The sequence below is a fragment of the Panthera uncia genome (assembly GCF_023721935.1).
Source record: "Panthera uncia isolate 11264 chromosome B3 unlocalized genomic scaffold, Puncia_PCG_1.0 HiC_scaffold_1, whole genome shotgun sequence".
Taxonomy (NCBI): Eukaryota; Metazoa; Chordata; class Mammalia; order Carnivora; family Felidae; genus Panthera; species Panthera uncia.
Genome location: NW_026057582.1, coordinates 130,415,305 through 130,427,961, shown reverse-complemented (window position 1 = coordinate 130,427,961; position 12,657 = coordinate 130,415,305). Strand labels below are relative to the sequence as shown.

Here is a 12,657-nt window from a genome sequence, read left to right as displayed (position 1 = left end):
GAACTCCTAAGATCTCCTAACAAAAGTTATCAGATATTACAAAGTGTGAACTTCATGTAAAAACGTGGAGATAATTCCCTTTCACAAACTGCTACTCTGAGAAATGCATTCAATTAGGAGAGCTTTCTAGCTTGACAACCTTTTGTTTGAAGAAACCGTATGGCTGAAGTGTTTTAACATGGCAAATGAGCTTTACTGATGGCAAATAAGTAAGTTTTGCCTACAAATATTGCTTTTGCATGGATTTTTATTTTCAAATTAGGAACGCTAGTTTTTCAAACCTATATTATATATACGTATGCCCCAATATACACATAAATGACCATTAAGCCGGTTTGTATAAATATATTGATGGGGACAGAAGGAGACTGATGTATTATTGGCTGAAGAAAGCAGGTAAAAAATACAATATGAAGGCTGGTTTCTTTTTTGAAAAGTCAGAGTGTGCATGTAAAATCTAGGTACATATCAATATATTAAGCTTTTCTAGATGACAGTAATTCTTTCTTTCTTCCTCCCTCCCTCCCTCCCTCCTCCATTCTTTTCTTTCTTTCTTTTTTTTTTAGTGTCTATTTTTGAGAGAGAGAGAACAGAGGAGGGGCAGAGAGAGGGAGACAGAGGATCTGAAGCGGGCTCTGTGCTGACAGCAGAGAACCCTATGCAAGGCTCAAACTCAAAAACGATGAGAGCATGACCTGAGCTGAAGTCGGATGCTTAATCAACTGAGCCACCCAGGCGCCCCATCTTTTCTTTCTGTTTAGTGCATCTTTCTGCTTTTTCCCACATGGCCATGAGTTCTATTACAAAAAGCAAAGACAAGTTGTTTGTAATTAGTGCTTCATTACAGATTTATTTTATTTGCAGATTCTTTCTTTGATCTTGAGCCAGTCAAGAGAATATTTGTTCCACGTATCACTTCCTCTGTTGTTTCTGACCATTTTTTCTTGTAATTCTCTCAATGTGATAGTAGATACAAGTAATATGGTTCATGATGACTGTCTCCTTGATAGACCTGAGTTATCCGGTGTCCTTCTCACCAAACTATCTGTCGTTTTCATCAGGATATACTTGCAGAGTGATCCAAAATCGTCAGTGAATAATGTTAGGACTAGAGATAGGGCAGTAGCCAATACTCATGGATAGTTAGTGCTTTTTAATTTTTACTACAGTCCTTTCTTTCCAGGATAGCTCAGATCATTTCATGGAGATTTTCCCAAACCACATGGGAGCTCGTAAGAAGTATGTAAGATAAGGAATTTTCTCTTCGACGTCTGCAGAGAAAAGGTGATACAAATTTCATACCTTTAGAGATGGCAATAGAAGGGTTAGTAGAGAAACAAACGGTACATGTTATGTTGGATAGGTAAAATAAGTGAATATTTAATTTGTTATAGACACCCCTTTTTAAATTAATCGAGTAGTAACACTTACTAACAAAGTAGCAATTGCTATGGGACCTGGTCAGTTAATGGCTAGAGTCTGCTATTAATGAAGTATATTCGTTCATTCAGTTCTCAAGATAAGAGGTTAGTATATTTTTTATAAAGGCTAAAGATAGTAAGGCACAAGGAAACCGAGTAAAAGTGCCCAAGGAAGGGAGATTTTACTAAAAGGCAGTCAGGCAAAGGAAGGTACGGGCTTGTCATCGACACACCATCTTATTTCAAATGAGATTCATTCCCTGATCGCATATTTATTCTCCCAAGACTGTGCACATTAGGCCATTTTTGGCATGCATCTTATCTTCTACAGCTTTGATTTGGAGGAATTTAATATTATTTTTCGTTTGCTCCTAGTGAAATATTTTCTATGTTTAAATAACTTGATGAAATACAGAGTAGAAGAGTTTTGAGCTGTTTGTATAGTTGTCTGTCTTAATGTAGCTCCTGGCAGAGTTCAGTTTTGTATTCTACACTGTGAAATTCCAAGGGAGGAGATAAACAGCTTCTCCCAGTGGTTTTGACTACCTAACCCTTTCAGTCCAGGGAGCCTCCGTGCAGGTGAGGTTCCGTGGATCACGGTTTGTGAAACCCTGGGTTACTTCTTCCGGGTACAGCTTTCTCCTGGGCCCTCAACTCCCTGGTGCTGCATTATCTCAACCACCAGGTTTTCCGGTTTAGTCTGTGTCTTCTGCCTTCTACATTATAAGCTCCTGCCGGGTTTATATTTCCAAAGCTTGGCTCTGATCGTTTTCCTCTCCTGTTCATACATAAACCTGAATTTCTTTCCCTCTTCACACTGAAATAATTCCAGATGGGCGAAGGATGTATGTGGAATGAATGAAAAAACTACAAAATCTTACTGTGTGAAAATTTTCTTCGAAGCAGAATGTTCAACTACAAAGCCATAAATAAAACTTTGGTACATTTGACTAAATAAAAGCAAAGCAACAAACAAAAAAACTTATCACAAGAAATAGCTTGACTATAAATAAATTATGACAAGATTTATGGCCAATGGCTGATATCCATAATTAAACACTCATTGAGATCCTGAAGCAAATGACAAACCGTGAGACCTTAGAAAAATGGACAAATGGAATGAATGGGAATTGCTCTGACAAATACCAATGTAGGTCACTAAAATATGAAAGATTCTAAACTTTGTTCAAAATGTCACCGAGAAAAATAGAGGTATCATTTTCCACCTGCCGTTCTTTTAAAATAAAGGCACAGAGCACCCAGTATTGGTGATCATGCAGAGAAACATGTACAAAACATATAGTCTTGGTGGGAATGTAAATTTGACAGACTTTGGAAGAACAATTTGACAGTATCTGTCAGAACCAGCTGTCCCAATGTTAGAAGTTCCCTCTGAATATACACTCCAAGACAGTCGTATAAGGATGTTTATTATAGTATTGTTTGCACTGAAACAAACAAACAAAAATGGAATGATGTAAGTATCCACTATTTGGTGGCTAGTTATGTAAGTAGTCAATAACACAATGAAAATTTCTGCAGTCGATGAAAAGAAATCTGGTAAATCTGTGTGAACAGAACTGCGGGTGCTTTCATTGTGAAAGCGTGACGTCCAGTGCACGTAATATGATTGCTCTCGAGTTAAAATCAATTCTTGTATGTTTTTCCTGTAGTAAATCCACAAAAGCAGCCCGTGAGAGGAAGGGGCATGAGGAAGGTGTGAGAGAGTGCAGACGTGTCTTTTTCATTTCGTATCTTTCTGAGACCTGTGCCTTGTCTTGTTAAAAAAATTAAAAAAAAAAAAAAGAACAGGAAAAAGCAAACCATCCTCTCTTTGTCACCGAACAAAGACTAAACTCCGGATTTTGTCATTTTCTTTTTTATTTTTTTTTAAATGTTTTTTTTTTTTTTTTAATTTATTTTTGAGACAGAGAGACAGAGCAGGAGCAGGGGAGGGGCAGAGAGAGAGGGAGACACAGAATCTGAAGCAGGCTCCAGGCACTGAGCCATCAGCACAGAGCCCGATGCAGGGCTCAAACTCACGGACTATGAGATCATGACCTGAGCTGAAGTCGGACGCTTAACCAACTGAGCCACCCAGGCGCCCCTGGATTTTGTCATTTTCAAGCACTTTGGCCTCTGGCTCCAACCTGCCTGTTCAGCTTTATTTCTCATTACATTTTTTTCCACTTAATTTCCAGATCGGTGGAAATGCTGGTTTGGGCACCACACAGATCTTTTCATCTTGGTCCCCTCCCTGCTCCCCGGCTTCAAAGCCAGTTCCTTCTGCTAACATGACTTCAGTCCTTCTCCGCGTGTTCGCGCCCACCCACATTTCAACCAGTATCTTTCTTTCAGCCTCCGCTGACACCCGGGCTAGAGGTAATCTCTCCCACCTGGGAAGTTCAGTTCTGTTTTGACACTTAACCTCTTGTTATAGTTAGTGCCCGCCTGCTGCCCGCCAGGTGCACAACCCTGGACCGGGGCAGGATCTGGGACTGATTTACCTTCGTGACCCCCCCCCCCCCACCATCATGCCTAGCACCGACCCAGGCTCTGAAGTCAGCCATGAGGGTTTGTAGCACGTGGACAGTGTTAGCAGGCCTGACAGATACAGAGTCACGGGAGGCTTGACAGGATGTAATGTCCTTGAGTACGGGCAGAAGGAAGGACTGACTGTCCCACATGTGCTCAGGGGTGTGCTTTGGTGCAGCCCTTTTGCAGGACTGATGAATGGCTGTTAGTCGCTCTGGGCACGCATCGAACCCCGGGGTGTCTGGGGTGCGGCAGGAGACTCAGGCCATTGATGCTTAAGACCCGGATATTCTAAATTGGAGGGGGTGCATGTGACCCCATAGGGTCCACATAGCCGAATGGGTGGCCACACCAGGATGGAGGTGCCCGTCTGCGCTCCCCCCCCCAGCTTTATTCTCCTCCCGGAGTACCACACCACCTCTTTCTCCCAAAGAGCCTCATTGTTTCTGAAGCTCCCTGTAAAAAAAAAAAGGTTGAAGTCCACCCATTCAAGGTGCTGTCTCATCATTTGTCTAATCGGGAGTTGCATTCCTGAGCCGCAGACCTCTTTTCAGAATTTGCCTAGTTGAGATGTCACTTCCCTGACAGTGAGGCTCTTAGGCTCAGCGAGAAAATCACCATGTGCTCCCAGCGCCCCCCCTCCCCTCCCCCCCGCCCCTTTCTCAAATTTTCCCTAACAATTAACGCCACACTAACTTTGACACCCTTTTTTCCTTGTTTGGCTTTGTAAACCCTGGTCCCTTTTTCTATTAATTCCAGACATTAATATTTTCTTTCACGCAACTGACGCCATTCACCCGTGAAACCGTTTGAACATTATGTAGCTGTCAGGATGCCTGGGGATTACCCAGTATGCTTTGCCTGTGAGAAAGTGACACCGCCGAGGCCTAGTTTTGAGATGTTTATTTTGAGAGTGCGCTGACAGGCATGAAGGCCCAATCCCAGAGTGGCAATTTCATTTAATTAAAGGCCTCTTTTTATTAGAGTCCCTCCCCCACCCCCCCCGCTCGCCCCCACACACTTTTTTTTATATATATATATCAGAATGATTGTTAAAGTCTGACTTGCCGGAGGTGTCCCCTTGTACTGTGAGAGGGAGTGGGGGCAGGTGGCTCGCTCACTAGTCACTGTGCCACTAAATGGCTGTGAATGCCTTCCTGTTTTACTGTCCTGTCCAGAGCTGCAAACTAACATGACGTGTGTGTGTGTGTGTGTGTGTGTCCGAGATTAAAATAAAGACCGCTGGACTTCTGCCCCCGTGTCGGCAGACTTAAAATGTGAGAGTCGAGTGCGTACGTCTGCATATTTGCGGTTGCATTTCTCGGTCTTCCGGTTCGAAGTCTTGCAAAACTGGAAGGCTCCCCCACCGCCCAGATCATTCTACCTCGGTTCCTCTGTTGAGACTTCTAAACAAGGTAGATGACCTTGCTGGATAGTGACACCTGTTTCTGTTAAAGAAGGAAGTTGGGGAAGATCGTGTGTTCAGTCATTGCTAATAATGCTGCTGGTAAATAGAAACCCAAAAGAGGAGCTTGAGAGAACAAAAGCTTAGTGATCGGTAGTTACGACCTGGTAAATGTTTGCAACAGAGTAGCCGAATTAATTTTTGACCTAATGGTTTTAGTCTCTGTAGGCTTGACTTTCTATCAGGAATTCGTGATCGATACATGTTTGGGGGGGCCTGTGTTGGGCACCGTCCACGGCACCTGGGACACATCGGTGGATGAACCGGACTGTGGGTCTTTCGCACTTACTCATGGGTGTCTGTTTCGCAGTTAATTATACTATCCTCACTACTCCTATCAGATTTTTTTTTTTTTTTTGTCTTTCTTTGTGGCATTATTGGCTGGCCTTCAGTTATGCCCTCACTGCTTCTGCATTCATTCGTGGCTTCTTTATTCATCATTCATGAGGTCTTAATGCACAAGTGTGTCCCAGATATGACCGTCTACTGGCAGGCATGCAAGAGACATGCACAGCACAGAATTCATGGTTTATGTTGACCGGCTATTTTCTTTTTTTTTTTTTTTTTTTTTCCTCCCCTCCACTGTTCTGAAAGTGTGGAGGAAGGTTTGTCACAGCCCTTCCTTCTGCTTTGGGTAGAGTGGCTGGAGGGACATTATTCATTCTTTTTGGTGTCTGTTTCAAAGCCCCCCGGGCGGGTCAGGGGTATCTGCCCTGAGGCCAGCTGAAGGCCTGGCTGGTGTGGCATTCAGCAAGGTCAGGGTGAGACAATGTCCCCGGCTTCACTGCAGGTGCAGGAGGCAGCAAAGAAGGGCAACTTTGTCGATTTAATCTCCATGCCCCCCAGCGCCCCCCGTCTTCGTTCCCGTTGCCCCATCTTTTGAGCCCGTGGTTCCCGAGATTGATTGATTTATTATGATTATATTCTAAAGTACAGCGTTCTGTTGAGTCAGCCATCTGGCCGGACGTTTGAAAATGGTTTCTTTCCATTTTCGCCGACTCGCTGCCATTCTTGGGAGGGGCGGGTTTCTCCCCAGGACTCCTGACACCGTGGGCTGGCACGGGTGGATTTTGTCTCTTGCATTTTTGTGGGTAACGTAGCAATGCCATGGGATGAAACGAAACAGAAAAAGCTCGAGGAACCCATTGGTGTTCCACCACTAAGGGCAAAGAAGAATCAGTCATTTACCCCAGATTGTTTCTTTTTTTTTTTTTTTTTTTTTTCCCCTCTCCTCTCCACCCCTGGGGCCTTCAATCTCTGCACAGGGAGACATTTGTTCTGGGCGTGCTCAGGAAAACGCTTGCAACCGGGGGAGTGTAGAAAGAACCTTTACTTAAGGGAGATCCTAGGCGTTGACGTGCATTTTTAAAAACTGTCTCACTCTCTCTTTCTTTTTAAAGGTACCAGCGATCCCTATGTGAAATTTAAGCTGAATGGGAAGACGCTGTACAAAAGTAAAGTCATATATAAGAACTTGAATCCAGTATGGGATGAGGTAGTTGTACTTCCCATTCAAAGCCTTGATCAAAAGCTCCGTGTGAAGGTAATCCCAGATGGCTTTCAAGTCTGCTCTTTTATTAAAAACGCTGATGTCTCAGCAATCCTTGCCCCCTTAAAAAGTCCACGTCCCCCAATTCTTTTATCATTATTCGGCTCTGGGCGGAAAAACATTCGTGTGCAAGGGATTGTTTGCACACTTCGTTGAAAGCTTGTGTTTTGTTTTCTCGGATCAATGGTGTATACGCCACAGAAAATCAGAGTGAAAATAACATCTCCATTGATTGTATTTAAGCTTACTGCACGTGGAAGAATTATGACTGTCGGTGCAGTGGCGAAAAGTAGGAAAGCCGTTCTCATTAGGAATAACTTTATACTTAATAGAGCTTTCAGCTACCGGTTGGAAGCACCAATTGCTCTAACATCTGGGTTACAACTGCATGAGTTGAGTGCAGGATAGGGTTGCTAGAGAATATTTAGCAAATTTCTATTTAATTGGCAGATCTGCTCACCGTGGAAAATACTAAATTTTAATGAGAGACCATTTAAACTACAGAGAGTGGTCCATTGTGCATAACATTGGAATGCATGTGAGTCCTGCCTTAAGAGTATTTTGTGCTATTGTTTTGGCTGTGGTAGGCAAAGTAGTCAAGTTTGAATAATTCTGATCTCTCCATCAACTTGGCTACATTCCTCGTTAACGGTACTCTGCAGATTAGTTTTTAGATCTAGAAGATTGAATTCAAAATTCCCAGACTATTGCATTTATTGATAATTCGGCAAACTCAGTTGGTTTGCCATATTAATGTGCATTACTGGCCTCTTCGCTCTTTGTAGGTATATGATCGGGATTTAACCACATCTGATTTCATGGGCTCGGCCTCTGTCATTCTCAGAGATCTTGAGCTTAACAGGTATTGTATTTTTACCTTCTAATTGTTATTATGAATTGTAGAGGGAGCTCAACATAAGGTTAAATGGCATCTGTTTAGATCAAATGACAAAAAAAAATCTGGATAAATGAAAGGGTGCTTTAAAATGTGAATTTTTCTATTTTAGCTTTTAGCTCCCAAACCTAGGAGTCAGACGTTAAATCGTCCACAGTGTGTTCTGGAATGTGTGTTGGAGTTTGAACTGTTAACATTCAGGTTCATTAACCTGCCTAACTTAAAAATAAAACAAGTATTTAAATTTTATTTGGGCAGTAAGGGGAAAGAAGCCATTAACCAACTGTTGAACAAGGCAATGCCAAACAATTCCCCTGCTCTGAAGATGGCTGTGTTATTTTTACTGAATTGGGTGCTTTGTAAAACTCGTGTCTCACCTTTAGGCAGAGGTAGGAGATGTTTGCCATAAGCTCCCGATGCAGTTTGAAACTATCTGGTACTGCCCCTAAGTGCTAATGTCATTTGTTGCCTTTTGCTTGTAGGACGACTGAACATATTTTAAAATTGGAAGACCCCAACAGTTTAGAAGAAGACATGGGGGTCATTGTGTTAAATTTGAACCTAGGAGTAAAACAGTGCGATTTCAAGAGACATGTGAGTGTAACCCTTTTGTTCATTTCAAAATTCTTCACCGCAATTGTCCTTTGATAACTGGGTTACCAGATGGCTGGCATTTTTTTGGGGGGGGGAAATTATTTTGGGGGGGAAACAAATCATTGTATTGAGATGTAAAGTACCTATTTGTGGTTATGCACATCCTTTCCCTTGGAACCCTGGAAAAAAAATCTTTTAAGGAATAATCTGTTTTGGCTAGGGATGTGGATAGTGTGGCTGTTATTAAAATGCATATCCTGCTTATGGTTCCCTTGTAACAGATCATCCAAAATATTTTTACTAAGTGGTAAGGTTTCCATTTACTATTTTCTTAGGTACCGGATGACACAGGTATTATTCGGTAATGCAAAGCAGTTCCCGGGATTTAATTATTACATTGTACGTTATTAGGGTGATCAAGTACATATTTGCAGCATTGCAATTTCTTCTGGTGCTTTTTTTGTTTGTTTGTTTGTTTTTAGCTGCTACGTTTTCTGTTGGGAGTAGTTTCGGGAAGATATAAATTTTAATATCCTTCGATCTGTTATTTTCTGTACGTTTCTAGTTAATGTATCGCTTATTGAAGATCTCTCTAACACCAACAAAGCACTGGATTTTACGACGACATGACTGGGGCTCTGTTCTTATGAGCAAATAATGTGAATACAAATCATAATCTTATTTTATATTTGGGGATCAGACCTTATAATTCCAAGAATTAAAAGAAGAACAAAAAGCATCTTTGATCCTGACTTATTTGAAAGGCGTTTTTTAAAGCCAACCAAAACACCTGCTTGGAAAAGGACTGAAATGCGTTCAAACGGAAGCTTGTTTAGAATCTGATATGGAAATCTGAAGCCTGTTTATAAATTAGGCTTCTACAAGTGCTTCTTGAATTGAGTCAGTAGGGTCGATGTCTTCATTTTGACACCACCTTTGCTCGTAGATGGAATTTATTTTCATGGTGAAAATCACGACTGATTTACAAGGAAACTCACAGAAGATAGCACAAAGCAGTAGTGAAGCTGAACAGTGATTTTTCAGTTGCCAGAGAGCCCACAAAATATTTGCTGTTTTTAATTCGGATTCTTAGGAGAGTTTACTCGACAGTAACTGGGGGAAAAAAAACTTCCCATATATTATTATTTTTTAAAAGAAATGGTACTTTTAAAACTCGGATCTTAAATTGATGTTGAAAATATCAATTTTTCAACTCAACATAATATAGCTTTTTTTTTTCAACTCAACATAATATAGCTTCTCTTAGCCTAGACAGTATTGCTGCTGGATTCATTGTCATGTGCTAGTAGGTGACTGGTTCCTTGAGCCGGATGCCCTCAAAAAGAACATACAATATAAATAAGCATCATCTGCCACAGGAGTGAGCTATTCCTGGCTGCTATGTTCTGAAACTTCTCTTACATATTTAAGTGGGGTTTGCAAAGTTGGATAACTTCTCATGAAAATAGCTGCCGATTCCCCTATTCCTCCTGTGAATTTTCCTGTAGTATATCGGATTATGTTTAGCAGTCCTACCGGCCCTTAAAATATATTTAAATATGGCCCAGATTTGCAGTTTTAAAGTAATGCCGTTTCAGTTGAAGTTAATTTCCAATGACGGAGCTATTCATCCTCGATGCTGCCTGAAGTTTCTTTTGTAAAACATCTCAAAGGGTATGTTTTCAGAGTCGTAAATGTAGCCACACTCGTCATCTTACTGAGTTTGGTCCTTTTTTCCTTAGACCCACTACGTCCTGTCTTCAAGAGTTTGCCAGCCTGCCTGCTCATGTGCTTTCTCATTTTCTTTATTCTTTGCTTATCTGGCAGAGGTGTAGGGTAAAATATATTTCTTGTCTACATATTTTATGGGATATTATAATATAGAAAGCCCTGCCCACTCTCATTTGTTCTGATCAGTAGTTTCATTTTTTTCTGTTTGTGTACTTGATCAAAATACACCCAAGAAAGGAATAATCCTTCCTGGGCCCTGTGTGGTTACTCGGGTTATGCAGTTTATATCGGGGGGCCCCTTTGGATAGAATAGGTATCAGAAAACGTTCGTTCTTTTCATTCAGTGAAAATCCATTTTTATATTGGGTTTTTATTATTTAAAAAAATTTTTTTACATTTATTTATTTTTGATAGAGACAGAGCACAAGTGGGGGAGGGGCAGAGAGAGAAGGCGACACAGAATCCAAAAAGCAGGCTCCAGGCTCTGAGCTGTCAGCACAGAGCCTGACGCGGGGCCCGAACCCACAAACTGTGAGATCGTGACCGAAGCTGAAGTCGGACGCCTGACCGACTGAGCCACCCAGGCACCCCTATATTGGGTTTTTAAATGGGAATAACTAACACTGAAGCCTGGAAAGACAATAGATCATTTGACTGGGAATCAGTTTGTTTGTAAATTTCCATCACGACTGTCTTTGTCACTTTGGATTCCAGGCTGACAACAATCTGAACTTGAGCAAAGTGACTACAAACTGACCCTCACGTCCAGAGATTTAAGGATTGTATGTAGGCATGGTACAGTTGGAAGGCTGATGAACCTACTGTCTGCTTCTTTTTCTTGGCAAAAATAGGATTCTAGTTCGAATTGTGGGCTCAGTCAGCAGACTTGCCTGGGTTTGAATCCCAGCTCCGCTCCTTTCTAGCTTCGAGAAATTAAGCGATCAGGTCACATTCGCAGAATTACTTAACCTCGCAGCTACAATTCCCTCATGTGTGAAATGGGGATAAAAAAAGTATCTCACAGGACTGTGACGTTGGAGATTATCAAATGTAGTGTCTGGCATGGGGTCAATTGTCAATACTTGGTAGTTCTTCGGACTGTAGTAAGCAGACAGGCATATTCACTTTCCATTAATTTCCTCATCTCTTTTGTTGATCTTTTATGATCATTAACGCATCAAATGAATCCTAGGTCAGAGGGTCCTAAATAGCCATGCATACCTATAAGACAGGAATTGATTTTGGTGCTTGTTTTGGTGCTTTGATTTTGTACTGATCATGTTTTTCAGTACAGTGCTGGGAAAATAGCAAAAGAACTGATTTTAATACCCATATGGCAGCATCTGTGACCCTGCATCATGAGCTAGATGTTGAACTCCCAGTTTCACTAGGGGAAGTGTTTTTTTAATAAAGAATATTTTCAAGTTGTTTCTGGACCCCTGTTTCTGGTTGCTGGTCACCAGAATGTAAGAGGATTTCCCCCCAAAGACCATTTATTTTCTGGTTTCTAACTTACAGGGAAGATGTATTGTCAAAGTGGATAGGTCATTCGCCTAAAGGTATTTTTTTCCTTAAGCATAATAGCGAACGTGGTCTGCTCGATTAGATTCATAATTGCATTGTAATCTCCCAAATTTATCCAAGTTTTAACATCCAGTTAGCTGGTTAACCAGCCAGAGTAGAGGCTCACCGTACTGGACGGTGACGGGGGTAATGAGAAGATTTTGCCAGGAAGGAATTTTAATTGTAGATGAAATTCAGCAACCTTAGAATGACAAATGAGAGATCAGAAGAGAACAGTGGTGATGTTACTTGCTGTTCAGAAAATTTGTTCTTCCCTCCCTCGGTGCTGTATTAGCCTGTTTTTGTTTTTTTTTTTTTAATTGTGCAGCAGTGGCTTAGATTTGTTTTCCTATTATTTGAATATTGAGGCTTGATCAGGGGGGATAAATGGAATGATTGGTTTTAATATCAAAAAGTATGGAAACTTAAATATTCATGAACACTGTCCATGAACTTCTTAAACATTTTCGTAATACTATGAGAATATTTCCAGTAGGGGAAGTCTGCCTTTCCAATTTGCGTTTAGAGGTGAAATTACAGAGTTTTGAGGCAATTAAAAACATTCTAAGGATGGAGATCCTTCTCATAACTAAAAACCGATACTTCTAAAGATTGAGCAGTATTTGTACGTCCTTGTCTTTTCATTACTGAACACTGTGGGAAAATCCTGTTAACACAACCACAGAAATGTGAGTTTTCTGTTTCTGTTTTGTTGCTCCAACGTGTTTTCTCTGTGACCTCGGAACGTGGGTGTTAGTTGTTTGAAGATAGTCCACGCCATCTAACTAATCACAGAATTGTCATTAACAATTCTATTTCTCTCTTTCATTTTGCCATTTTTTCACCATCCAATGGACTCAATCCCCAGCGTTGGTCAAACCGGAAGCGGCTGAGTGCCAGCAAG

At 41.3% G+C, this 12,657-nt stretch overlaps 1 protein-coding gene across 9 annotated transcripts in view; it reads left to right on the top strand.

Moving 5' to 3' along the window:
- The window catches only part of MCTP2 (multiple C2 and transmembrane domain containing 2), a 248,416-nt gene that overhangs the window by 87,132 nt on the left and 148,627 nt on the right, over positions 1-12,657 (top strand). For all 9 annotated transcript variants that reach the window (XR_007453911.1, XR_007453912.1, XM_049614044.1 and 6 more), the window contains 4 exons: positions 6,822-6,964; positions 7,756-7,832; positions 8,348-8,459; positions 12,622-12,657. Coding sequence is in view for 7 of the 9 variants with exons in the window: in XM_049614044.1 (XP_049470001.1) it covers positions 6,822-6,964; positions 7,756-7,832; positions 8,348-8,459; positions 12,622-12,657 (368 nt within the window). In the remaining 2 variants the exon portion in view is untranslated. The remainder of the gene's footprint in view (positions 1-6,821; positions 6,965-7,755; positions 7,833-8,347; positions 8,460-12,621) is intronic.